We start from the raw sequence: 23571 nt of genomic DNA, 5'->3' as shown, positions 1-23571 counted from the left end.
CCTTGTTCACAACATCTTTGTCGAGTACTTAAAGAAAAATGAACAACATTATTAAAGAAGTCAATTCTCAAAGGTGTTGTGAACAAGGAAAACTAAATGGCAGCGAAAAACGAACTCTCAGTACACCATTTTTTTTAAGTTGATTACGTATTTAAATTCGGCACCATCAAAATCTCCCTATACCAAATTCTATAGAGAAATAGATCCAATTTTTAACATTTTCAACTCTTTTGTGTTTAAAATAGACCATTACAATTTGATTTTTTTGTCTAAATGTTTGATCGTAATATTTCCTAATATGCCGAATTGGATAATTGAATGGTATAACTTAAAATATAAACCTTATTTTTGACAAATTTTTGATGAAGTTCTTAATTGATGTAGTTCTTAATGTTCACCTCAGAATCTCAGTTTCTGGTATCTGGAAAAAAATATACAATATCAGAAATTAACTCTTACAAAAATTAATTGACACGTAATAATATTCGTGATATTTATAGTTGCGTTCACCAAAAGGAAATGGACGAAATATAACAATATAATTTAAAAATTGCAAAATAATATTCTATTTACTTTGTATCGGTCAAGACAACTACAAACATATGCTTGTTGTCTTGACATTACTTACAATTTAATTTAATTTAACGATAAACCTTTTAGAGTCAAATAATATTTCTCTCAGCTACATACAACCACTCATAAAATTCCCATCATCAACATTTATGTGACAATATTTCTCCTTTATTAACTTTAAATGTATTTGCAAAATTATTTTGTTTCGTAGGATTATTGTGAGTATTAGTTACGTGTTAGATTTTTTGAAAATTTAATTGAATTATATTATATTATGAGTTCTATATACTTTCCTATCTTCATTCAAGATTTTTTGTTATAGGATTATGTCCAAACTGTTGAATATATTAGAGTTAAACCGGAAGCAGTGTCTTCCTTTTACAAATAGTACGCAATTGTACAAAAAATTGCAAGGAACACATTAAATGTGTTAAACTAAACTAAATTAATCATTTAGATACAAGATTAAACTTCTATTATTGCATTTATAAAATTTACCTGTGAGGTTAGTTTCGTAGTTCTGTTATTTACTTCTAGGCCAGACATTCATTATAAATTCTATAGGGAACTTCGATCGAACCGACTGCAGCCGAGATATTTCAATCCAGGATCCAGAGTAGTTTGTGTGTATCTGAAGAAAAAAAAAAACAAAAATTTAAATTTTCAAAATGTCTGAGGCATTTTAGTGGTCAATTAATGATTAAGGAGATGTTTACGTAAAAACTATATGGGGGTGGGACCTAAACTGGATCCATTTACAAACTCTGCGAAATGCAGTTATGAACAAAATTTCTTCAGATAATGGGAGAACATTGTCCATGTAGACACTTCCTTAAATTTTGGAATTGGTGAGCGTTCATGTTGCGTTCATTTGTATTATGCCTTAAGAGATATGACATAATATTCCTCAAATCAGTGTCACTTTTACTTTGCTGATACATCCTTACACCCCCCTCTTTATACATCCCCCTGCAACACCACCGACTTTCCGAAGAGGCCCGTGGCACGTCAAGTTTTTCCAAAACGAGACAATTTTACATAGTCTTTAGTACCTGTATAACATTCCCAGAAGATGCCATTATCACGAGAGGATTTGGGGCGCTGTTTTCTGTAATTTATCGAAAATAAGACAGTTTCGCTTTTATACCTAAAACAGTCTTTCTTAAACCTCCTTAACAATCCTCTTAAAATACCTTTGATCCCCCGGGGGATATTGGAGGTGGGTACCCAATGTGGTAACATAGCAATAATTATCCTTTCAAAACGAGACAAAGTGGAATTACGTCACGTTTTCTAGAAATAAAAAATTGAAAATATGCCATATTGGATTCCACCCTCCAATGCCCCCGGGAAATCTACGGCATTTTGAGAGAATGTTAAAAAGGTTGTAACATGACTGTTGTACGTGAATATAGGTCTAGTTTTTCGAGAAAATAGTGAAAATATGCCGAATTTACTGCATTGTTCAGAGAATTTTAAAAAGGTTAAATAAAGATTATATTAAGTGTATAGAATACATATTGAAGAATTAGTGTATCTTGTGAGCCCTTCTCGGAAGGTCAGTGGTGTCGCAGGAGGACATTTAAAGAGCGGCGTGTAAGGGATGTATACATGAAAGATATACCATCTAATTATTTTTGGAACTTGAGGGTGTGTGTTGCCTTTAGAGGTGCGCCTGCTTACTTCATCTTCATATTATTGAACTGTTTATTTTCTTTTTTGTCTGTAGTCATTTCTTCTTTCTCTTCCCAGGATTGTTTTCAATCTCAAATGTATACAGCAATGTACAACAGGAGTAATTAATAAACTTGATGTATTATGCCATAATTCAATAATTTATATATATAATATAATTTACTATTTATAAATTACTCAGGATGGGGCTTCATTAGCTACATTTACCAGCCATATAGGTATGTATAAAATTTCTTTGTTAAAATGTATCATACCCTCGAATTATTTTTGGAATTTGTGAGAGTGTGTTACTTCTTTTAGTTTGAAAAATGTTGTTATCTTGCTTACTTGGGGTCGGCAGATATAAATCCCTCACAAGAAAAATATACAATTACTTATGTTCTGTTCCCTCTATTTTGGTGTGTACCATCTTCCCATAATATATTTCAATAATTCTTTTTCTTCGCTGAGTTCCGCAGGATTGTGTAACATGTATAATATACAACAAATTTAGAAAATTTGTATCACCATATTTCTGCAACACATCTGATCGCTCGCATAATTTGCATTATGTATTGTTTCGAGAATTTAAAAGAGACTAGTTGCAGCCCCAAAACCATCTGTACTATTCAAAAATTATACAGGATGGGGCTTAATTTGGATCCTTTTACTGACTATGAAAATTACGTATGTATAATATTTATTACATCATGTATCTTGAGACTTCTTCGAATTATTTTTGGAAGTTTGAAAATTTGGTTGAGGTGCTTCTGCTTACTTGGTTCGGCAGATATACATCCCTCAAGAAAAATATTGTCTATTTTGTTCACTATTTGGATATATACCTCATCTTCATGTAGTCCTTCTGTAGATTTTTCTTACCACACTTCCGCAGGAGTGCGTTCACTCTAATAAATGTTAATAGTAGAACTAATCAATCAAACTTTCTAAATTGTAATATGCAACGTTGATTAGTCTTAATGAACCTCAATCCAAAAAACCCTCCCAGAATATTTTTACAGTAAACTTATCTACAATTGTAACAATTTTAATGTTGCAAATTTTGTAGAACTGTCTCCTTAATCTGTTAAACTAAAAAGTTAATAATGCAAGACGTTTTGAAAATTTAATTGTTAGAAATGATAATTTTAATATATGTAGCAAATTTAAGAAATTGGAAACAGAAAATTATAAAACTGGTCCGTTTCATAAAATCACAGATCCTTTTAGTTTAGCTGCCACACACTTAATTTGAATAAATGAAAACAAGTTTGTTTTGTCACATTGATCTGTCCAAAATGACTAATAGAAAATACAGTAATTCATTTTCTATTAGGGTTCGAATCTCTAAAAATATATTTATTTTCCATCTTTAATTATTATATTTTATAAATTCATTCAAATAAATTCACGTCAATTCATTCAACCATTTGGTAAATACAATATAAAAGAAAAATGAATAGGTTCATCTGGCTAAATTTGAACCTGCACAATTAATGGATAACGATGTGCACTGTATCTCTATACAGTTCTCACCGTCCTCTTGTAAGTTATAGTGTTTCAGGAGCATATTTGAAATTTTTTTATTGGCTATTAAAAACGGTCCGTCAAATTTACCTCTGTAAGTGTTTCATAGCTATTAAAGACATTCATAACATTGTTATTTTGTTAAGATTCGTAAGATTCATATTCATACCTTTAATTAGTCTTTTTAGTGTCTCCTTAAACCCCCAAAACATGCCATTTTTATACCGAGGGGCCTTGGGGAAAACAGTTTATTTGGAAAATTTTCTCCAAGTTATTTATCGAAAACCAAACATAATTTCTCATTAATACCTAAAGCAGCATACTCTTTTTAAACCCTCTTAACATTCTCTTAAAATGCCATCGGTTTCCCATGAGACCTTGGAGGTGGGTAGCCGATTTCCACCTTCTAAAGCCTCTCGGGAAATCTACGGCATTTTGAGAGAATGTCAAGAAGGTTCTAAACAAGACCATGGTGTATGTATAAATGAATGTGAAACTACGTATAGTTTTCGAAAAATAAATTAGTGAAAATTTACCAAATTGACTGCTTCCCCAAGGCTTCCCGGCAGAATAATAGGCTTGTTTCGGGAATTTAAAGGAGACACAAAAAAGACTATGGTTAAGGTATGAATGTGAATGTTTTCGATAAATTAGTGAAATTTTGCCACTAATAAGAGTACAAATAGAATTTAATAGGACAATATTTATCCTTAATAGGTAATTTTAAAATCAAATTTTAGAAATAATGTTATATAACGGACATATAAAATGTAATTTTATGTGGCGACCCGTTTTAACAGTCACTTGATGGAAATAGCAGAAGTTGCTCTAGTTTTATCATATTTATATCCAAGATGATTGATAGAAATTACAATGTTACTATTATCTTTCAAATAAACTTTACACCACACTTAATATCCTCCTGCAACACCACTGGCTTCTTTGTAGACAACAATGTTTGACTAAGGCTTATTTAATTTTTTTAACAAAATAGTCAGTTTCATATTCATACCTTTAACTAGTCTTTTTCGTGTCTCCTTAAACCCCCAAAACATGCCATTTTTATACCAAGGGGCCTTGGGGAAAACAGTTTATTTGGAAAATTTTCTCCAAGTTATTTATCGAAAACTAAACATAATTTCTCATTAATACCTAAAGCATACTCTTTTTAAACCCTCTTAACATTCTCTTAAAATGCCATCGGTTTCCCATGAGACCTTGGAGGTGGGTAGCCAATTTGAAAAATTTGCACTAATATATTTCTTCAAACCGGATTTTCAAGAAATTATTGAAAATATGCCATAATGGGGGGTGGGTTCCACCCTTCAAGGACCTTCGGGAAATCTACGACATTTTAAGAGAATGTCATGAAGGTTAGGAACAAGACCATGTTGCATATATAAATGAATGTGAAACTACATATAGTTTTCGAAAGATAAATTAGTGAAAATTTACCAAATTGGCTGCTTCCCCAAAGCTCCCCGGCAGAATAATAGGCTTGTTTCGGGAATTTAAAGGAGACCCAAAAAAGACTATGGTTAAAATATGAATATGAAAGTTCTTGATTAGTAAAATTTTGCCAAATGGGCTGTCTCTATATGGGGAGAGAATCATTAGAATTGAAGTGGGCATGATATCTATCCTTAAAAAATTTTAAAATCATAACGAACATATGAAATTTAATTTTATGTGGCGGCCCGTTTTAGCAGTCACTTGATGGAAATAGTCGAAGTTGTTCCAGTTTTATCATATTTATGTCCAAGATAATTGATAGAAAATACAATACAATAATTAAACTTGTTTACACTACACACTTATTATCCTGCTGCAACACCACCGACTCTTTGTAGACATACATTTCAGTAGGCTTATTTAATTTTATCAAAAATTAGTCAGTTTCATATTCATACCTTAAACTAGTCTTTTTAGTATATCTTTAAACCCCCAAAACATGCCATTTTTAAACCGAGGGGCCTTGGGGAAAACAGTCTACTTGGAAAATTTTCTCCAAGTTATTTTTCGAAAACTAAACATAATTTCTCATTAATACCTGAAGGATAGTCTTTTTAAACCTTCTTAAGATTCTCCTAAAATGCCCTCGATTTCCCGTAGGACCTTGGAGGTGGGTAGCCAATTTGAGAGATATCAATGTGAAATTCAAGTATTTCAAGAAATTAATCAAAAATGTACCATATATTGGTTGTCATCCACCAAGACCCCCCGGGAAATCACCGACATTTTAAGAGAATGTTAAAAAGGTTCTAATAAGACCATGTTGCATATATAAATGTATGTGAAACTATGTATAGTTTTCGAAAAATAAATTAGTGAAAATTTACCAAATTGGCTGCCTCCCCAAAGCTCTCCGGAAGAATAGACTTTTGTTTCGGGAATTTAAAGGAGATTCAAAAAAGACTATGTTTTAAGGTATGAATATGAATATTTAGTTGGAGAAATTTTATCATTTTTCAATCAGTTTCTGAATACAATATAAGAATTAAAATTAAAAACTTAATAGATTCATGTTAAGAAATTGGAACCAACACAATTAGTGAATACATCAATAGAGGCATTTCTTGTTCCCTGTGTCTTGTGGTATTACAGGAGGATATTTAAAAAATGGTGAAGATGTACAATCAAAATAATACAGTGTCACTGTGTGTTAAGTCTTATCATTCATTGATTTTCTTTTGTTAGAAATTTATTTATGTGTTGCAGCTAAACAAGAAACAAATTTGGGTTCAACAAATATAAGGGAATATGTACTTATGCAACAGAGCAATTATTTTTTTCAATGATATAACTGACTGAACATTGTTTTTCTTAAATCTGCTACTACTATATTAAAATATTGATTATCATTTCTAACCTTATCTGAGAGATCCTCCAGTTCTAGCTGGTTTCTCATCCTTTCATACATGTTATCTGCAATGACTTCTTCGTTAGACTGCAACTGTCTTCTATATTTTCATTTTTTTCTGATGGCGCATCTGCAAGAGGCTGGTGAACTACACCATAGCAAAACATGTTGAAGTCTGGATCTGGATCCTTGTGGCCTATGGACAAATTTATTGTTTATGATACAATTATCATACTGCTTAAATTTTTGAATTGAATACAATATTTTATCAAAAGCGTCACACCGTATCGAAATAAGTTGTTTAAATTGTTTCCAAGGAAAACTTGCTTACCGACTACACATTATGAATTAAAAAAAAAAAACTGAAAATTGTTATGGAGAATTTGTTTGAAAAAAAAATAAACCAAATATAAGCAGCTATCTTTATTACTTTACTAATTACACAATATCTCTACATTATAGGTGAAATATTAGGAGGCCCTTAATAGACGATGGTAGAAGATTTAATATGATATTCAAACTCATTTCAATATCATCGTTAAAAACATTCATAATTAGCATTTATGTAAAACTTATAATTCTAACCTCAATCTAATGATAATTTCACTAATGTGCTGCTTTCCATTTATTGCTTTTCGCCTTTGAAAGCTCTGTACAATCACTTGTTTTTATATTGACTCGCGGTACCAGCAATAACTGCACTACTTTTGATAAGTAAAAGCACATCTATGGAATTCGAATATGTCAATGTAGACTGATACATTGAGCCGTGATGATAAATTGTTTCTATGGAGAATTAGTTTATTGTTCCCATGACAGACAACTCAACATAACCAGCCTACTTAAAAATTTGAAAACACTTATACAAACTATCCCATTTTTGAATCATTCTTTTCTGATACATTTTGAAACGTACCGAATATATATTAAAAATATTATGAAATTGAATTATGAGCTTTTTGAGCTTACTTTAAACTGGTCCTTAAAATGTATGAAATATTTAAATTTAAATTCTATAAAATATTTTTAATTATTCATTTAACAACAAAGTTGGGTTTTTTCGAAATATTTTAGCATTTAACAACTTGACTGCTGCTCGAAAGAAACATGTTTTGATTTCTGTGCGTTATCGGTGCCTGATGGCCGATAGAACTTTGCAGGATAGGTCGCCAAGCACCGATGTTTTATTGGGTTTATTTTAAAATCACTTGTGTGTATTTAGTTACCCGAAAGATACAATAACCAATCGGCAAAAAAGTTTTAAGCAAAATTTATATACTATATCGGTATTGATACCGCAGTCAAGTTATTAATATATCATTGAATTTATAAAATTAAATAAATTTAAGATATTAAGCTTACTAACCTGAATCTGCGGCACCCTCATCGAAAACTCCTCTTCAATTTCATATCCCGATTAAAATGTTTATGAACATGATACAATATTTCGTTTTCTATATTGAGTTCATCGCCATTCCATCCATGACTACATTGCAACTTCACATCTATGGCTTGACTTCATAGTGATACATCATTGACTGGGTGGTTTCAGTCGACCGGTCCGGTTGGGACCGGATGATCTACTGAATTGATAAACCGAATTGAGCTGTATTTATACTAAAATTTTTGTTTGTTTCCATGGTGAATTTGTTCTTTAAACAAACAGCCTACTTATTCGTTTGTATTTGTCCATCATAGCCACCCATACAAGTCAAGTCAAGATGAATCTTGTTATCCTTGTTTAATAGAAAGAAATACATTACTATGTCTAGCCTTGTTTAAATATTAATCTGTTCTGTTTGGTTTTGGATACTATTATCTTTGATTTGACCATACGATGATGGAATAGAGCCGAATATTCAATGGAACTACTGTAACTCTATGCAATCGAAAATGGTCATTTTTGTATGTTTTTCTATGCCAGGCTGTTAGAGCTCAACGACAATAAACATTAAGAGGCTTAATAAACATATCTAATATTTTGTCTAACAGCTGCATTAGATAGGTAGTGGTTTGGTTTTCGTATACACCTCCTGTTGTACACCTCCTGTTGTACACACCCCAAACCATATTCAACGCTTCCGTCCCGAAGTGCTGGATGGGTACTCCAAGTGGGGTTTAGAAATAAACCCCACTAAATCTGTCGCTTTATTCATTTCGGATAAGCGACGGAACCCTCCCAAAATCCATATCAATGATCATTTCATTGAATGGAGTCCCCAAGCCGAGTATCTTGCCGCTTTTACCTCCCTCCCACCAAATTGCGTGCATTCAACGCAATTATTCATTCCATTGCCACCTACGGATTACACATCTGAGGTACGTTTGGTCAGAAAATCTCTGGCCATTCCATATTATTTCCGAAATGTCCAAATCCGTGATGACCTTCGGATTCTTCCCCTGGCAGAAACCGCTTGGATTCTCGCCAAAAATCTCCGAAACTCCGTCCTTGCCTCTCGGATTATGGCTATTTCGAGCCGAACCCGAGTGAGGGGGGGTTTTAGTCGGTGGAAATCCGACACTGGCCTCCGCCTTCCATCAGAAGTGCGTCTCTAAAAGATTTACCCCTCTCTTGTCCAAGAAAAAATCACGTTAAAATACAACCATCTGAATGGCAAAGAAAAATTTTACTCATCCGAAAACAAACAATTACTCCATTCTTTATCAGCCCATTCTATAAGAATTTGCCTGCCTCTTGCGGGCAATACGTTGTTGTCTGTTTAGTTTCATAAAGTGGACAAGTTTTCTGACTCTCGCAATTACTTTCTAACAGTTGAAAAATGTATGTGTGCTTTCTTATGAACTATGTACATTTGAGTCACTTATTATGTTATACTCGATTTCCATTTTGTAATAGAATTATTGTACTGATTGGAAGAATGTTCTAATGAAACCGATGGAAATGCGTGAAGTGAATTAAAACGTTACATCTTAACATTTTAATAGATTAAGTGTATATTCAAAACAGTTACATCATTATACAATTATTAAATAAAAAAAATAAATTTATAAAATTTGAATTGATCTTGTATATTTTTTATTTATATGCGGAACTTTTCTGGGGATTCTCCCTTGTAGATACAATTCTTCTAATCGTCTTCTTATGGTTCTTGTAATGACAGTAGATTTTTTATATTAGACAATATGGTAAACGGTTCCTTTAGTGCCTCTTTTCCAATCCGGCTTGTTTTTCGTCGTCGAACTCTGGTTTCTTGTAGTTTATTTGATAAGTGTTGTTTCTTTAAAACTTTAACAATTACACAATAACTAGATAACAATATAAATAAAGACGCTCTTGTTTTATTTGCCCAGTTTTTCATAATCGACTAAAACTATTAACGTTTTACAGTAAGGATGAATTATATAATTTATATTTAAATAGATAATATTATAATAGATACAATATTTTATATTAAATAGATATTTTTTAAAAAATAATACTCTATACTCCTTTTAATATATGTTAACTGTGGACCTCTAAAGAATTTATTATTTTTACACAAATTACTTATTAATATGGATATGTAAAAATGTTATTTAATGTTAACAAACAAACAAAAAAAACATTATTAAAATTTATTTAAACAAAATATTACGAGGTAAATACAATATCCACTTTAAAAGAGTGTATAGTTCTTCAAAGCTAATGTAGATATACATTCGCGTATTGTGTGTTGTCTGCATCTAGGGGTATACAAATAAATTATTAATAATTTTTCAAGTATTGGAAGATGATACTTAGATACTGTGTATACTTTTCCTATGTTTACCCTGTGCACTGTGGATTTATCCCGTAAGGTTTATTATATAAGATTTTGACTTGGGCTTTGCCATCTGTGGTCAACCGTACTATCCATATATTCAGCGTATCATGCGTATTATCAATTAAGTTTAGAAAGAATATTAGTGTTAAAGTTTCCTAAAATTACGTCAAACATCATAAAAAGGAACAAAGACTAAATATGAAAAACGTTTCATTTCAATATGTATTTGATAAAACGATTGTATCCGTAACACACAGAAACCCGCCAACACTGTATAGAAAACTCTGTTTTTTTCAAACGAATTAGGTTATGTTATGTTCTTTACAGATTAAGTTTTTTGTTTTGTTTACATTGCCATCGTCGAGGGTTATTTAAATTTTTTATTTGTTAAGACGATGGGTTTGTGGACGAACTCGAATTCCGGTGAATCGGACGATGACAATTCGGATGGTACTTTAAAAATTGTCTTGGAGAGTCCTAATAAAAGAAAAAAGTTTGTACCTAGTGAAACTGAAAAGGAAATAATCAAAGAGGTGGAAGAAACAATTGAAGAAAACTTAACGGAAAAAGCTGCTAAAGTAAACTTAAGTACATGTGATGTTAAAAAGATTATTAGACAATTTGTAAAAAATGAACATGTACTGGCATTGGTGCGACAGGCTGAGAACTCAGTTGAAAATCAGACAACTCCAGTATTTGAGCCAAAGTTCACCAGGGCAAAGGCAAAGTATGATTTTTTGCTATAAAGAATGTAACATAATTATTTAAACAAATTTACCACTTGTTATGAGCCCAACAAAAGAAATAACTTATCATTCTTAATAGAAATTATGTTACATTTTGTGTACATTATATAAAAGTCATATGAGATATTTTAGGGAATTGTTGTCCACTGTACCAAATCCCCTACTTGTCGATCCAAAACCTACCACAAAATCAGAGACTCATGTGCTTTTTCAAGAAGATCTTCAGGAAGATTCATCTGGAGATGACTATGTACCTGACGAAGAAGAGGTATACATATATTAATTAATTTTGTTCTTCATAAATAAGCTATTTTAATCTTTTACATCTGTATACTATTTTTATATACAGAATTTATAACATTAATCCTTCATTTAAGTTAATAATATTGCTAATTGGTTTGAAACATTCTGTATACTACTAGAATAAATGTCTTGAATACTAATGCACTTTTTCTGATACAAAAATTTTTTTTACATTTGTTTGCTAAAATTAACCTGATATTTAAATATTCTTTTACAAACATTATAAAACGCTTTGTACATTTATTTAAAATATACATATCCATGTAGATACCGAGTATCTGAGAATGTTTTAGTTGTCTTTTGGTATTTTTGAAACAAAAGGAATTTTAGTATGTGGTGTATTGTATAAAAATAGATGCAAGTCCTGGCAAGTTGCTTATTTACCTTTGAACAAGCATTTTATTGAAAATAGTTTATTGTAAATCAACTCATGATAAAATCAATTTGTTGTTTTCACTCCAATGGCGCATCCCTTATCACATCAATTTGCTTACCCAAATATCAAAGTAATGTTGTACAGTATATGTTGTAACATTTATTTATTGATTACATAGTTAGTTACTCATTTAAAGCTGTTATATTTTTGTGAACAGTCTAGTGCCACTAATTTTGTGGACCAATGTAGAATATGAAGACGTTGTATTTGATGTTAAATTAATTGTTATTATTGCAAAAATTGCTTCAGAAGTAGTTTTTAAAATATATTTATTATATATTTATAAATATAGGATATGAATACACAGCATATCATATCACTCCTTTATTCAAAGGAACAATTTTCACATATTTTAACATGTCAATAGTGACTTTCTATGACACATAAAATCTGAAATTGGTTATTTAACTATATTATATATATTAAATAATTTTTAGAGTGAAGATGATAGAGATAGTTCAGTAGTCAGTGATTCAGATGTGTTATCAATTCCACCCATGACACCTCCTACACCACAATCACAAGATACGTTAATTCAAACACAATGGTCAGAAGATGGTATCTTCAAGATTCCACAAAACAAGGAAATAAACAACAAATGCGAGGATGATGCAAATATTGCCCTCAGAACTCGTTCCAAATTATCCTTGAGTGCAACTCCTTTAGAACTTATTGAAGAACAGTTCATTCCACCAGATATAACAACTGATATGTATGATATGGATTGTGATGATGAAGATTGGAGAGATTTTCTTAAAAAATTTACAAGACCTTTGGATGAGGTTGCCAAATCTGCGGAAGATGATGATCATGATCCTGAATATAACATTCTATCAGATATTGACAAGGTGAATAAAGAAGAATTAAGGGAGGAATTAAGAGTTGATAAGGCTGTCAAAGTATCAAGGAAGGAATTAAATGCACTTATGGCCGAATTGTTAGAATTTACTAATTGTGCTTTTGAAAAAGAAAATATTGGTTTAGAAGGTGCAAGAGAAGAAATAACTGTACAATCAATAGAAAACGAATCAGCTCAAAAGAATTTTGAAGAGAATCCTGCTGAAGTATTAATATTAAGGTCTCAAATTCCTCTTTTAGAACAGCAATTAAGACAGCATGTTCAAATTTTGGTACAAAATTTTTTATTAATTTATGAACACCCTGAATATCATGAACATTCACTTGTATTTAAGGAGTATTTAGTAAGTGCAATTTCCATATAATGTTAATTTGATGTCATTAAAAATTTTCATTGTTACAGTTGAATCTAAAATATCTATCTTTGAACAAGAATGCATCTATATTTTACATTTTGAACTTGGATGAGGCTTTAGATATTGTAACTAATTGGCAGCTCATGTTTCTCTCTAAACCTGAAGAAGGTCAAAAAATTAAACAGCATTTTGAAAATGATATTTGTGAATCGTAAGTAGATTTTAATCAATTTAGAGGAAAGAATGAAACAAAACGACTTTTTAGGTTGCGGAGAAAAAACAGTGGTAATTATGACTATGTTTCTACAATTCCGCCAGATATTCTAGGGATAATAAGTAGTAGTAAAGTATTCTTATATACTTCACTACTGCCACGAATACCATACAAATCTGAACAGTTCTTTTCAAAGAAGAAAGTCGTATTTGAAAACACGGAAGACAAGTACTAATCAATTTCTATTAAAAATTTACACGTGATAAAATTGTATTGTTTTAGTTTAATTGCCTTAGGTCTGGAAAGATTCATGCCTTCCCCAGAGGAGTGTAGTGATTTCCGTAACAAAGCCACTATCAAAAAAGTTTCCAAAACTATTCAGGAAAATATTCTTTCCACAAAATCGTTCATGAACATCTATAATCATATAATCTCAATGAAGAGTACCCGTTGTGCCAACAATCCCATTAAGTATTATTTCCAAAACAAAAAGGCACCATCTACTACACACTATGTATATCCCCTGAACCAGTTGAAAGTGATACCTCCGTGCGAGCGTAGTCCGGAAGAGCTGCCGTTGCAAATCAGAGAATATGTATGCAAAAATAAACAAATGGAAAATAATAATGAGACGCAGGTGAGAAGATATAATTGCATGTTACTTTAAAAATAGTATAGAATAGTAAAATAGTATTTTTAATAAAAATTTATTATTCAAGTAAATTGGTGTCCCGATTTTTTATTCTTCTGAGTATGTGTGAGTGAAAATAATAAATTTAAATTTGTTGTAAATGTCATTATACCATAGAAGTATGTGACTGAAGATCAAATGCATGCAGTGGTGCCCAGAGAAATAACACCCATTACTATTTAATGTTAATTAGGAAATGCACTCCTCTAATTAATAACATTTTATATTTCATTTAAATTAATTACTCATTCTTACTACAAATTTTAAATTTGGTGCCATTTCTCCAGGTAAAATTAAATCAATTGATTAGAAGAAATATCAGTTGTTGTTTTAATATCTTAATAACATGCTGGCTGCTCTTTCATTCACTATGTTCTGCTGTGCCACTTAATTTTGTTTTGATTTTCTGCCTCTTCCACAGATTTACAATTAAAATAATATTGAAATATATGGGATACTGTAGTGGTATTATTATAGCAACTTTGTAAAATATTTTAGCTTTTAGTTATTTTATATAGTATTATAAAAACTACTATATTCTTATGCTGTAAAATCTTACTATATTTTTTTGAATTGAGCTGGAGATGAATATAGCAACTTTAATTTTAAAAATAATTTTTATTGACTAAATGATATAACGTTTAACATAAATAGTTTTTGCTTTATAATTAATTATATAAGCTCAACCAATTTCCTAATATATATCTATATTACTCCAAACTTCTTGAATGGATTTAATGATTATTTTATTCAAATTCTTTAATTGGGAAATTGCTTGTAAATCTGGCAACGCGGTGAGTTGTTTTCATGTTTACATTTGTTTGTTTTGTTACCAGTTTATGAATGAAACAACAGTTTTTGTACAGCCATTGATTAATGTATTGCCCCCATATAACCACTCTACCAAGAGAGTATTGTTACCTCGGATAACCAACGGAGTTTTATTGAACAAGAGCAGCGTTTTGCTAGAACCAATCATAACCTCAACGCCGTTGAGGCCAAGACGAAGTCGTAGACAGGCAAACAAAAAGAAGAAAAACAATAACCAAGCAAATGTGTCTTCATTTCTTAAGAGTACACCATTAGAAAATTTTATCAGGATCTTAAAACAGCCTACACAATCAAGAAAGATACTACAATTGTCTTCATCAACTATCACTAGTCCTGTTTCAACTCTGTGCGACACAACGTTAACAAACAGTCTCTCAATGTTGCCTAGCATGCCCAATTTAAACACTCCCGTTAAGAACACTTACGAGAATGTGACAACACCAATAAGTGAGGTGTCATCCACACGTAATATCTTAAAGAATCTGGCAGAAGAACTGATCATAGAGCCAGTCGAAAATTGTAAGGAAGCTGACACTTCAAATGAATCAACTAGTCAATTATGTATAGAAAAAACTGTGAGTAAAGAAGTGTCCAAGCCAGTTCCAGAGCCTGCACCCATCAAAAGTCTGTCGACAAATGCAAGTACTAGTGCTCCCAAAACTTCGAAAGAAAAGGTTAGTGAAACTGCAATCAAATCTTGTGAAATATTAATATTTTCAATATATTTTTTAATATATGGGGTGTTAAAATGTGTAACACAATACATCTCCTGTCCTGAATATTTGACATCCTATTGTTTAGGATTTTTTATTATTAATAATTTATTTGTCCTTTTAAAATCTTAGGATAATCTAGATGATATAAATGCTTTGATGATAGCCAGTTCTACTGTAAAAAGTACCAAAAAAGAACCATCAGGAGCAGAAAAAAAGAGGGCAAAAATACGAAGAGAATTTTTAGCGAACATTGCAATATGTTCCCCACAAGACCCAGAGCAAGAGACCAAGAAAGATGAAAGTATGTTATTTGAATTTTTTCATTAAGGAAATATAATAAATTGTAATTTTCAGTGTTTGCTATGGCCTATTACGACAAATTACGTGAAACCCTAGAGCTAGACCATTACCACAAAATAATGCAGATTCTTAATGAACACGAAGCTGGCGACGCTGTAGATCTATACCTGAAAATCATGAACGTGCTGCGCCCACAATACAATGATCTCGCCGATGAGTTTTTGTTATTCCTGAGAGATCGCGAAGCTGCCGCCGTGGGTCAGTATATTCCGTGGGTTAAAATGTCCACTAGGTCGAAGTTTCTACGCAAACTGGAAGTTTATTTTAAAGATCAACCGGCCCAACTGAGAAAGATATTTAAAAGCTTAACAGAACTATCTGACTGTGAAGATATATCCATAGAAAAGGTGAAAAGCACAATTCTGCCAATGTTGAAAGGAAATGCTGTACTTGTCGACTTGTTTTTGCAAAACTTCCTCAACGAACCTCCTCCAAAAAGGTATGTATAAATTTTGATAAAACTATTAGGATACAATATAATTTCCTCATAGCTTATTGCAAGGTGACTATGAACAAATTGATATACGGGCAGAAATGTCAAGGACAGACAGTGAAATATTAAGTGAAAATATTACTATTCCTGATGGGGAGGATGTATATGGAGGATCATCCTGCATATGTTCATGCCATAAAATAGAAGATCCCGAGTTTAAATCCAGGCATAGACACTGCATTCCTTGTGGAATAAAGGTAAAGGCTTTAACAATTTTAAGACTTTTACTGACATTTCACATTGCTGCAGTTCATTCAAGGTAAAATTTACATTCAAAGTGGACGGGGTTTACGACCAGCGACAGTATCATTTCTTACAAACTCTAATAAAGATCACAATCTAAGATTGACTGGAAAAACTGTTCAATCCAGGAAAAAAAGATCTGACACTAGCCCTTCCAAACAAGTGAATTTATCGCCTACCAAAGACAATGTAGATGAAGTAAGTGTTAATATTGGTTGTAATTTCTGTTTTATCAACACCTTATTTTAGGAGAGCGAGGATGATATAGATGGTAAGAAAAAAGTGAAACCTAGGAGGCCTAGAAAGACGAAGAAACAACAGGACAAAAAACCTTCCAAAGAACCGTCCAAAAGTTCCAAACCAAAAACCTTAGACCAAAATGAGACTGAAAGTTTACAACCAGAAAAACCGGTTAGAAAACGATCTGTATCTAAGAAATCTATTAAGGAAACTAAGACTGAAGAAACTATAAAAATGGACGAAACTAGAGAACCGGAGACGAAGCCGGGTTTTACGGGGGGACAGTGCAAACGGTTAGCTGAAGAATCATTGGAATGGGACTGTGGAACTTCCATCGAGTCGATGGAAGTGAAGCCCTGCAGTCCGGGAACACAAACTGCGGAATCAGAGAGCGGTATTTGCACAACATTTATTTTTACATTAATATATTATGAATCGTATAATTTTAGAGTTTTGTGAGGAATCGTCACAAGATAATTGTGAATCAGACAGCAATTCTAGTATATCTAGTAACGCTCATTCCCAAAGCGATACGAACATTGGGGATGACCTAACTTGGACAAGGGAAGAAGATAAAATCATACTTCAGACGTTTCAAAAGGAAAATGACAAGGAACATGCATATTCTTCGATAGCGAAGAAATTAACAAATAGAACAGTTCCGCAAATCAGAAATAGATTTCAAACGTTGATGACTTTGTTAATGGAACAATTACAGTGATGTGATACAATTACAGCATGTGTTTTAAAAGTATTAATGTAAACTTTATTAGAAATATATTTTTATTTAAAAACAATCGTTTTTTGATAACACCAATTCAAACACATTTTTAACATAATAGTGTTTATTTAAAAATGCACAGCCTATTTTAATGTTAAAAGCCTGGATCCCAGTCAGTTTGTGGCGACTCTTTCTTCATTTGGAAACACACTAATTGATCACCTGGCTGAAATATAACTGTCTTATCTAATAACTGTAATCCGCATTCAGTATCTGATTTTATTGTGTCAACTTCCTCTTTAAGATGCCTCATCGACGACAAGTTACCTAAAATATTTTAAGTAATGTACCACAATTAGATTTGTTGTCAAAATACTAACCAGTATGAATTATTTCTCCATTTCTGACAACTTTATACAGTGCTGCTCTTTTCAAATTTCCTTTAATACACCTACAGCCTGCGACTGGCACCTTTTTCTTTCCCTGATTAATTTCAAACAGTTGCAGAACTGTAGCTTCTCCCAGTACTTCTTCAACTTCCATGGTAGGCAGTCTATTATTAATTTCTGCTTTAATGTCATCTATAAGTTTGTATATTACATTGAAATGTCTTATATCTACATTATTTTGTTCCACTAAAGGTTTCAGATTCCCTGGTACATCAACATTAAATGCATAAATAATACTTTTGAATGTTTGTGCTAGTTCTATTTCGTTTTGAGTTACTGAACCCACTCCATAATGAATCACCTCCATCTTACAATCTTCAGAGTGATATGTGTCAAGAGTATCTAGCAATGCTTCCAAAGTTCCATCTACATCACCTTTCACAATAACGTTTAACTGTGGAGGTCCGTTATTATCTATAAAATATCAACCATTAACTATTAGTGCAGCTATTTCTTCATCTCATACCTCTAGATATTTCAGGCTGCCGAGGACCCTCACGCTTTAGTTTATATCTTCCCATTTTCCTCTTCATTTCCAGTTTCTCCTTGTATTCTCTATCATGTTGTTCCCGCTTTTGCTCGATTACTTGCAACACCTCTTCCTGTTGCTCCAAATTCTTTTGTTCCTCCCGTGTTTTGATCACATCTCGCGCTCTACGTTCACTTTCAACCTGTAGAACTTGTTCACCGGCGGATGGTAGGTCTCTCCATCCTTCAATCTCTACAGGATAACCAGGTGAGACGCTCTGCAATTGTTTTCCATCCGCATCACGGAGCGTCCTCACCTTCGCCATTGCCAAACCTGCAACTAAGATATCCCCCCTTTTTAGGGTACCTCTTTGCACTACCATGGTACTTAGTTTGCCTTTGTGCGGATGCAATTTACTTTCGACAATAACTGCTTCCACTGGTCCCGTTGGATCAGCACCCACCTCTAATAGTTCAGCCTGAAGGACTAATGCTTCTGTTAATTGATCTAAGTTTTGCCTCTTTAGGGCAGATATTGGTATCGCTTGAACGTCTCCGCCGAGATTCTCCACTTGTATTCCGATGTCCACTAACATTCTTTCTGTTCTTTCCACGTCCGCTTTTGGTGAATCGATTTTATTTATGGCAACCAGAATTGGCACTGCAAAAAATTATTTATTTACATATTAACTATTGATAAAATAATTACACTGTTTTTACTGCAAAAATGTAAATATTTTAATGAAAAAGGTCAAAGTAAATAGTCCAGATATTGGATATTTTTATATCAATTTAATTTCTTGTTTATATTGTCTTAATAGAATTGTTGTTATTGGAGGTTTAAATACCTTGTAAATAATAATTGGTATTGTTGGTATAATAATAATAATTTGGTTGGGTAAACGAATAATACATTCAAATATATTTACGTTTTGTGACACTAGTTAATAATATTTTTAATAAGACGAATTTATTTTTAGTAGGATTTATTTTATATTATTGAATAATTCACTTTCAGTGGGAAGAAAGAGCACAAAATTTAAAATCAAACATTTTATAAGATATTTCATAAAAGGAATTCAAATTTCGTTCAGTCAGTATAAAAGATATATTTAAATATTCTATACTTTTTTTGTACATTTTGTTACAGATCTTATAAACGTCGGAGATATTATTTTAAACACATATATTAGCCAGATTTGGTTGACCATTTTAAGTGAGATGAGAAACATTGGTCTCCAGAGATGAGGAAAATAATAATTAACATGAAACACATAAATATTGCTGATATCGCTAAAAACTTATGGTGCTTCCGAAAAATAGTTTACAATGCTTATTAATAAATATGAAACAACACATTCAATTGAAAATACAATAAGAAAATGTCCTAACAAAAAAACAACAACAAAAACAAGACGTTTAGTTTAATGTTAATTATTAAAAACTTGATATTTTATGACTGCTACAATTAATAATTTAAATTATTTTAATAATTTGATATATTGTTTTATTTTCATTTAACGAAAATCCAATTTCTTAAATTGAAAAGTCTAATAATTAATTTAAATGTGCAACCATATATAGTGTACTCAACAAAATTTATTATTTTGTATGGTTCATCCTGTTAAATTATATATTTATATTATTTTTATATTGTATAGGATATACTTTAATAAAGAAGCCATTGGTATAAAAAAAGAATATTCTAACATAACTACATGTTTGTACAAAATTTCCATATTCAATAGAATAAGATTAGACGCTAAAAAATCGCCCTCCTAATAAAAGTTTGGATTCCAAATACCCTAAAAAAATTTTGAAACCCAGTGGAGGAATAGTTTTGGTTTGGGGTTCCTTTCCTTGGTATAGTATAGGACAAAAAAGTTATTAGTAAAATGAGATACTCGATTGGTCAGCGTAAAGTCCGAATCTAAATACAATTGAAAACTTGAGGAAAGAAATGTAATCTCGATTAAAACACCAAAAAACATCAAATTTATACGAACTGTGGTTATTAATTGAAGTCATGAAATTTAATTTCAAACGACCATTGCGGATATTTCATTGAATCTTTAGCTCTCCGTCCACAGGGGTTCTTATATATAAATTTAACAAATATATATTTTTTACAAGTGTACTATTTCTGTAACCAGCCACATTCAGCATTTATTTTGTTTAAGATTTAATTGAAGCAGAAATTATTTTGATAATTAATATGCTTAAAAGGTGCTATTTTTATAACCACAACCATGTATGATGTGGAAAGTATTATTATATATTTTAATGTACCTAAAAATTATATTACCATTTGCCTGTCTTGCCATTCTCACAGATTCAACTGTTTGCTCCATAACACCGTCATCCGCGGCAACAACCAAAACTACTATATCCGTCAAATTAGCTCCTCTTTCCCTCATTGCAGTAAAAGCCGCATGTCCAGGTGTATCCAAAAATGTAATTCTTGCACCAGAGTCCAATACAACAGAAAATGCACCAATATGCTGGGTAATCCCACCAAATTCTTGATCCACAACACTTGAATGTCTTAAAGCGTCCAAAAGTGTAGTTTTACCATGATCTACATGACCCATTACTGTGACAACTGGTGGACGTGGTTTTAACATGTCCTTAGTTGCAGGTGGTCGAGGATAAACATCTTTTTTAATTATTTCCTCCAGTTCATCTTTGGGCTTTGCAATTACATGCATTCTATTTCCACTTCTTTTAATTGCCTGTTGAAGCTCTTTCATGTCATTGATAACATCATTAGGATGATAAACTTTATGTAAAAAGATTTCTCTTACAAAATTTACATTTTTATTGAGTACTTCAGCCAATTCTTTAACAGTTATACCTCTCCAAACGCCGATCAGCTCACCTTTGGCTTTTGGTGAATATTCAATAATCCGACTGCTTTTCTAAAAGTGCTTTATAAAGTTAATGAAGAAGTTATTTGTTGTGATATGACTTACTCTTTCATCTGGTTCTTTTCTCCTTTTGTAAAACTGTGGAGATGAATGAAAGTCATTGTAGTGAATGAATAAGTTAACGGTATTAATACTTTGTTTGTATTTCTTGTAATTCAAGTAGGCAGCTCTGAAAATTTTTGTTATGTGACGGTATAAAATAATATATTGAATTCGTTACCTTCTACTACTACTTAATAAGATGCTGTTAAAATTGTATATGTGATTTAAATATTTTGTATACAATGCCATATTATATTATTTAAAAGAATTTTGAAAATTATTTAGGTTAACATTGTATAGGTTAAATTTAGTTATTAATTATATGACATGTGGTAGTAAATTTTGCCGGACACGGATTTTATTTGCGTATGTATAATTTGGCATAATATTGGTATTATCATTTATAAAAACTTCATTATTTCCAATATTCTTTTAAAAACATTCAAAATAGCATTCTTTTTAAGTTTCTTAAAAGTAATGATTGAGTGAACCTGGCAACGCTGACGCGAAAATCCCCCATTTTTATTCCTCTGCATAAAGTGTCATTTTTTACCAACTGTTAAATTCATCGTAGAGACTGACTAGTCATAGTTTGAATCGAAGAATATTAATAATTTCGTTTAGAAGTATGTCGGACCAAGAGGAAAAAATATCACAATTCGTTGGAGTGACAGGAGTCAACGATCAGCGAGCTCGTTTTTTCTTGGAGTCTTCCGGTTGGCAAGTTGAGGTTAGATTTTCCAATATTTATAAACACAACACTCATCATCATAATACATTTGATTTTAGGTGGCCTTAGCTAGTTTCTACGAAAACGACAGTGAAGAAGCCGAATCTGCTGAACCGCCTGCTAGAGAACCGCCACAGTCAACTATTATCCAGAAGAAACCTGCTCCAAAACCGAAGAGCTCCAATTTACACACTTTGAACACTCTGACTACCACAAGTGATGATGAAGAAGAGGGACAAGCCTACTATGCCGGGGGTTCGGAGAACAGCGGTCAGCAAGTGCTTGGACCACCCAGAAGGAGGAGCATTGTTTCAGATATGTTCAGATCAGTTCAGGAACATGGAGTGGAAATTGTGGATGAAGCAGCACACAGCACTTCTTCAAGAATTTTTTCGGGAACTGGCTACAAATTAGGCCAAGATGGTAATGACTCTGAAGTCATACCTGGAGCTGCTCAACCAGCACAACCCCGTCAAGTTACTTTAAGATTGTGGCAAAATGGTTTTAGTGTTAATGATGAAGACCTACGTTTGTATACTGATCCACAAAACAGAGATTTCTTAGAATGCATTCAAAGGGGGGAAATTCCCTCAGAATTCAGACAAGATAACAATGAGTTTATTCATTTAGCTATGGAGGACCATAGAATGGAGAACTTCAGAAAGATAGTGAAGAAAGGAGTGAAGGCATTCCAAGGACAGGGATACACTTTAGGAAGCCCAGCCCCACCAGTGGTTGGAGCAAGTAATGAGGAGGATAAACCTGCTAATGAAGCCAAAGCAAAGGAAACTATCAATGTGGATGCTTCTAAACCTACTACAAAGTAAGTGTTGTTTTTTTTTTAATGCTATAGTCATTATTAATTTTTTACTTTAGTTTGCAGATTCGGTTGGCTGATGGATCACGACTTGTTGGTCAATTCAATCATGATCATACTGTCGCCAATGTTAGGAATTATATTACAATTGCCAGGCCTCAGTACCAAACCCAGCAGTTCAACCTTCTATCAACCTATCCATCTAAAATTTTAGATGATTCACAAAGTTTGGCTGAAGCTGGACTTCTAAATGCGGCAATTATGCAAAAATTGATATAAAAATACTGTAGAGTGTATTATCTAAACTAGGTTATTTTTCTTTCTTAAATTAACAATCAAAATGTTATTATAGGTTGCGACACTTATTCTGTTTATTTATTTTGTTTAATAAACAATTAATCACACACTTGTATTTTTTAAACATGTGAATACCCGTTTTATAAACTGTTTTTCTTATCGTAATATTTCTGAGAAGATATGAGATCATCACTTATTTTTGAATGCGGTTAATGTACAGTGGTAACTAACCAAA

At 32.1% G+C, this 23571-nt stretch overlaps 3 protein-coding genes and 2 long non-coding RNA genes across 8 annotated transcripts; 2 read left to right on the top strand and 3 right to left on the bottom strand.

The window, feature by feature from the left end:
- Positions 1-215: 215 nt before the first annotated feature.
- Positions 216-8190, bottom strand: LOC109604736 (uncharacterized). Of its 2 annotated transcripts, none has more exons than XR_007547050.1 (4): positions 8001-8190; positions 6644-6830; positions 1072-1204; positions 216-421 (listed from the first exon to the last, which is right to left on the bottom strand). It is a non-coding gene; the product is annotated as an uncharacterized LOC109604736 (long non-coding RNA). The 2 variants fall into 2 exon arrangements; XR_007547051.1 differs by lacking the exon at positions 8001-8190 and adding an exon at positions 7220-7338.
- A 2006-nt stretch (positions 8191-10196) lies between these two features.
- LOC126264405 (uncharacterized) lies at positions 10197-10492 on the bottom strand. Its single transcript, XR_007547124.1, has 2 exons — positions 10373-10492; positions 10197-10318 (listed from the first exon to the last, which is right to left on the bottom strand). It is a non-coding gene; the product is annotated as an uncharacterized LOC126264405 (long non-coding RNA).
- LOC109604740 (uncharacterized) lies at positions 10411-17682 on the top strand. Of its 2 annotated transcripts, XM_020021270.2 has the most exons (13): positions 10411-11125; positions 11277-11412; positions 12321-13085; positions 13145-13308; positions 13363-13539; positions 13594-13948; positions 14839-15507; positions 15679-15850; positions 15904-16348; positions 16401-16599; positions 16652-16843; positions 16895-17279; positions 17335-17682. In XM_020021270.2, exons 1-13 carry the CDS (start codon positions 10794-10796, stop codon positions 17604-17606), a joined length of 4263 nt encoding a protein of 1420 aa, XP_019876829.1. In that variant the 5' UTR covers positions 10411-10793; the 3' UTR covers positions 17607-17682. The 2 variants fall into 2 exon arrangements, with proteins under 2 accessions (XP_019876829.1, XP_019876830.1); XM_020021271.2 differs by lacking the exons at positions 10411-11125; positions 11277-11412 and adding an exon at positions 11696-11814.
- LOC109604741 (translation initiation factor IF-2, mitochondrial) lies at positions 17653-21929 on the bottom strand. Of its 2 annotated transcripts, XM_020021272.2 has the most exons (6): positions 21671-21929; positions 21496-21619; positions 20829-21441; positions 18522-19184; positions 17987-18469; positions 17653-17933 (listed from the first exon to the last, which is right to left on the bottom strand). In XM_020021272.2, exons 1-6 carry the CDS (start codon positions 21739-21741, stop codon positions 17761-17763), a joined length of 2127 nt encoding a protein of 708 aa, XP_019876831.1. In that variant the 5' UTR covers positions 21742-21929; the 3' UTR covers positions 17653-17760. The 2 variants fall into 2 exon arrangements, with proteins under 2 accessions (XP_019876831.1, XP_049818285.1); XM_049962328.1 differs by lacking the exon at positions 21671-21929 and having other exon boundaries at positions 20829-21450; positions 21496-21621.
- Positions 21930-22021: 92 nt separating this feature from the next.
- LOC109604739 (NSFL1 cofactor p47) lies at positions 22022-23443 on the top strand. The gene is made up of 3 exons (XM_020021269.2): positions 22022-22222; positions 22282-23045; positions 23099-23443. The coding sequence occupies exons 1-3, from the start codon at positions 22121-22123 to the stop codon at positions 23316-23318; spliced, it is 1086 nt and encodes a 361-aa protein (XP_019876828.1). The 5' UTR covers positions 22022-22120; the 3' UTR covers positions 23319-23443.
- Positions 23444-23571: the final 128 nt, after the last annotated feature.

The sequence above is a fragment of the Aethina tumida genome, chromosome 1 (genome assembly GCF_024364675.1).
Source record: "Aethina tumida isolate Nest 87 chromosome 1, icAetTumi1.1, whole genome shotgun sequence".
Taxonomy (NCBI): domain Eukaryota; kingdom Metazoa; phylum Arthropoda; class Insecta; order Coleoptera; family Nitidulidae; genus Aethina; species Aethina tumida.
This window is presented reverse-complemented; position numbering and strand designations above follow the sequence as displayed.

Coding starts and splice junctions, on each gene's coding strand:
- LOC109604740 (XM_020021270.2), top strand. CDS start 10,794: ATGGGTTTGTGGACGAACTCGAATTCCGGTGAATCGGACGATGACAAT. Junction 16,600..16,651: donor GCATTCCTTGTGGAATAAAG/GTAAAGGCTTTA, acceptor ACATTGCTGCAG/TTCATTCAAGGTAAAATTTA. Junction 17,280..17,334: donor AACTGCGGAATCAGAGAGCG/GTATTTGCACAA, acceptor GTATAATTTTAG/AGTTTTGTGAGGAATCGTCA.
- LOC109604741 (XM_020021272.2), bottom strand. CDS start 21,741: ATGGCATTGTATACAAAATATTTAAATCACATATACAATTTTAACAGC. Junction 19,185..20,828: donor AATGGCAAGACAGGCAAATG/GTAATATAATTT, acceptor AATTTTTTGCAG/TGCCAATTCTGGTTGCCATA. Junction 18,470..18,521: donor GCAGCCTGAAATATCTAGAG/GTATGAGATGAA, acceptor GATATTTTATAG/ATAATAACGGACCTCCACAG.
- LOC109604739 (XM_020021269.2), top strand. CDS start 22,121: ATGTCGGACCAAGAGGAAAAAATATCACAATTCGTTGGAGTGACAGGA. Junction 22,223..22,281: donor CTTCCGGTTGGCAAGTTGAG/GTTAGATTTTCC, acceptor ATTTGATTTTAG/GTGGCCTTAGCTAGTTTCTA. Junction 23,046..23,098: donor GCTTCTAAACCTACTACAAA/GTAAGTGTTGTT, acceptor TTTTTACTTTAG/TTTGCAGATTCGGTTGGCTG.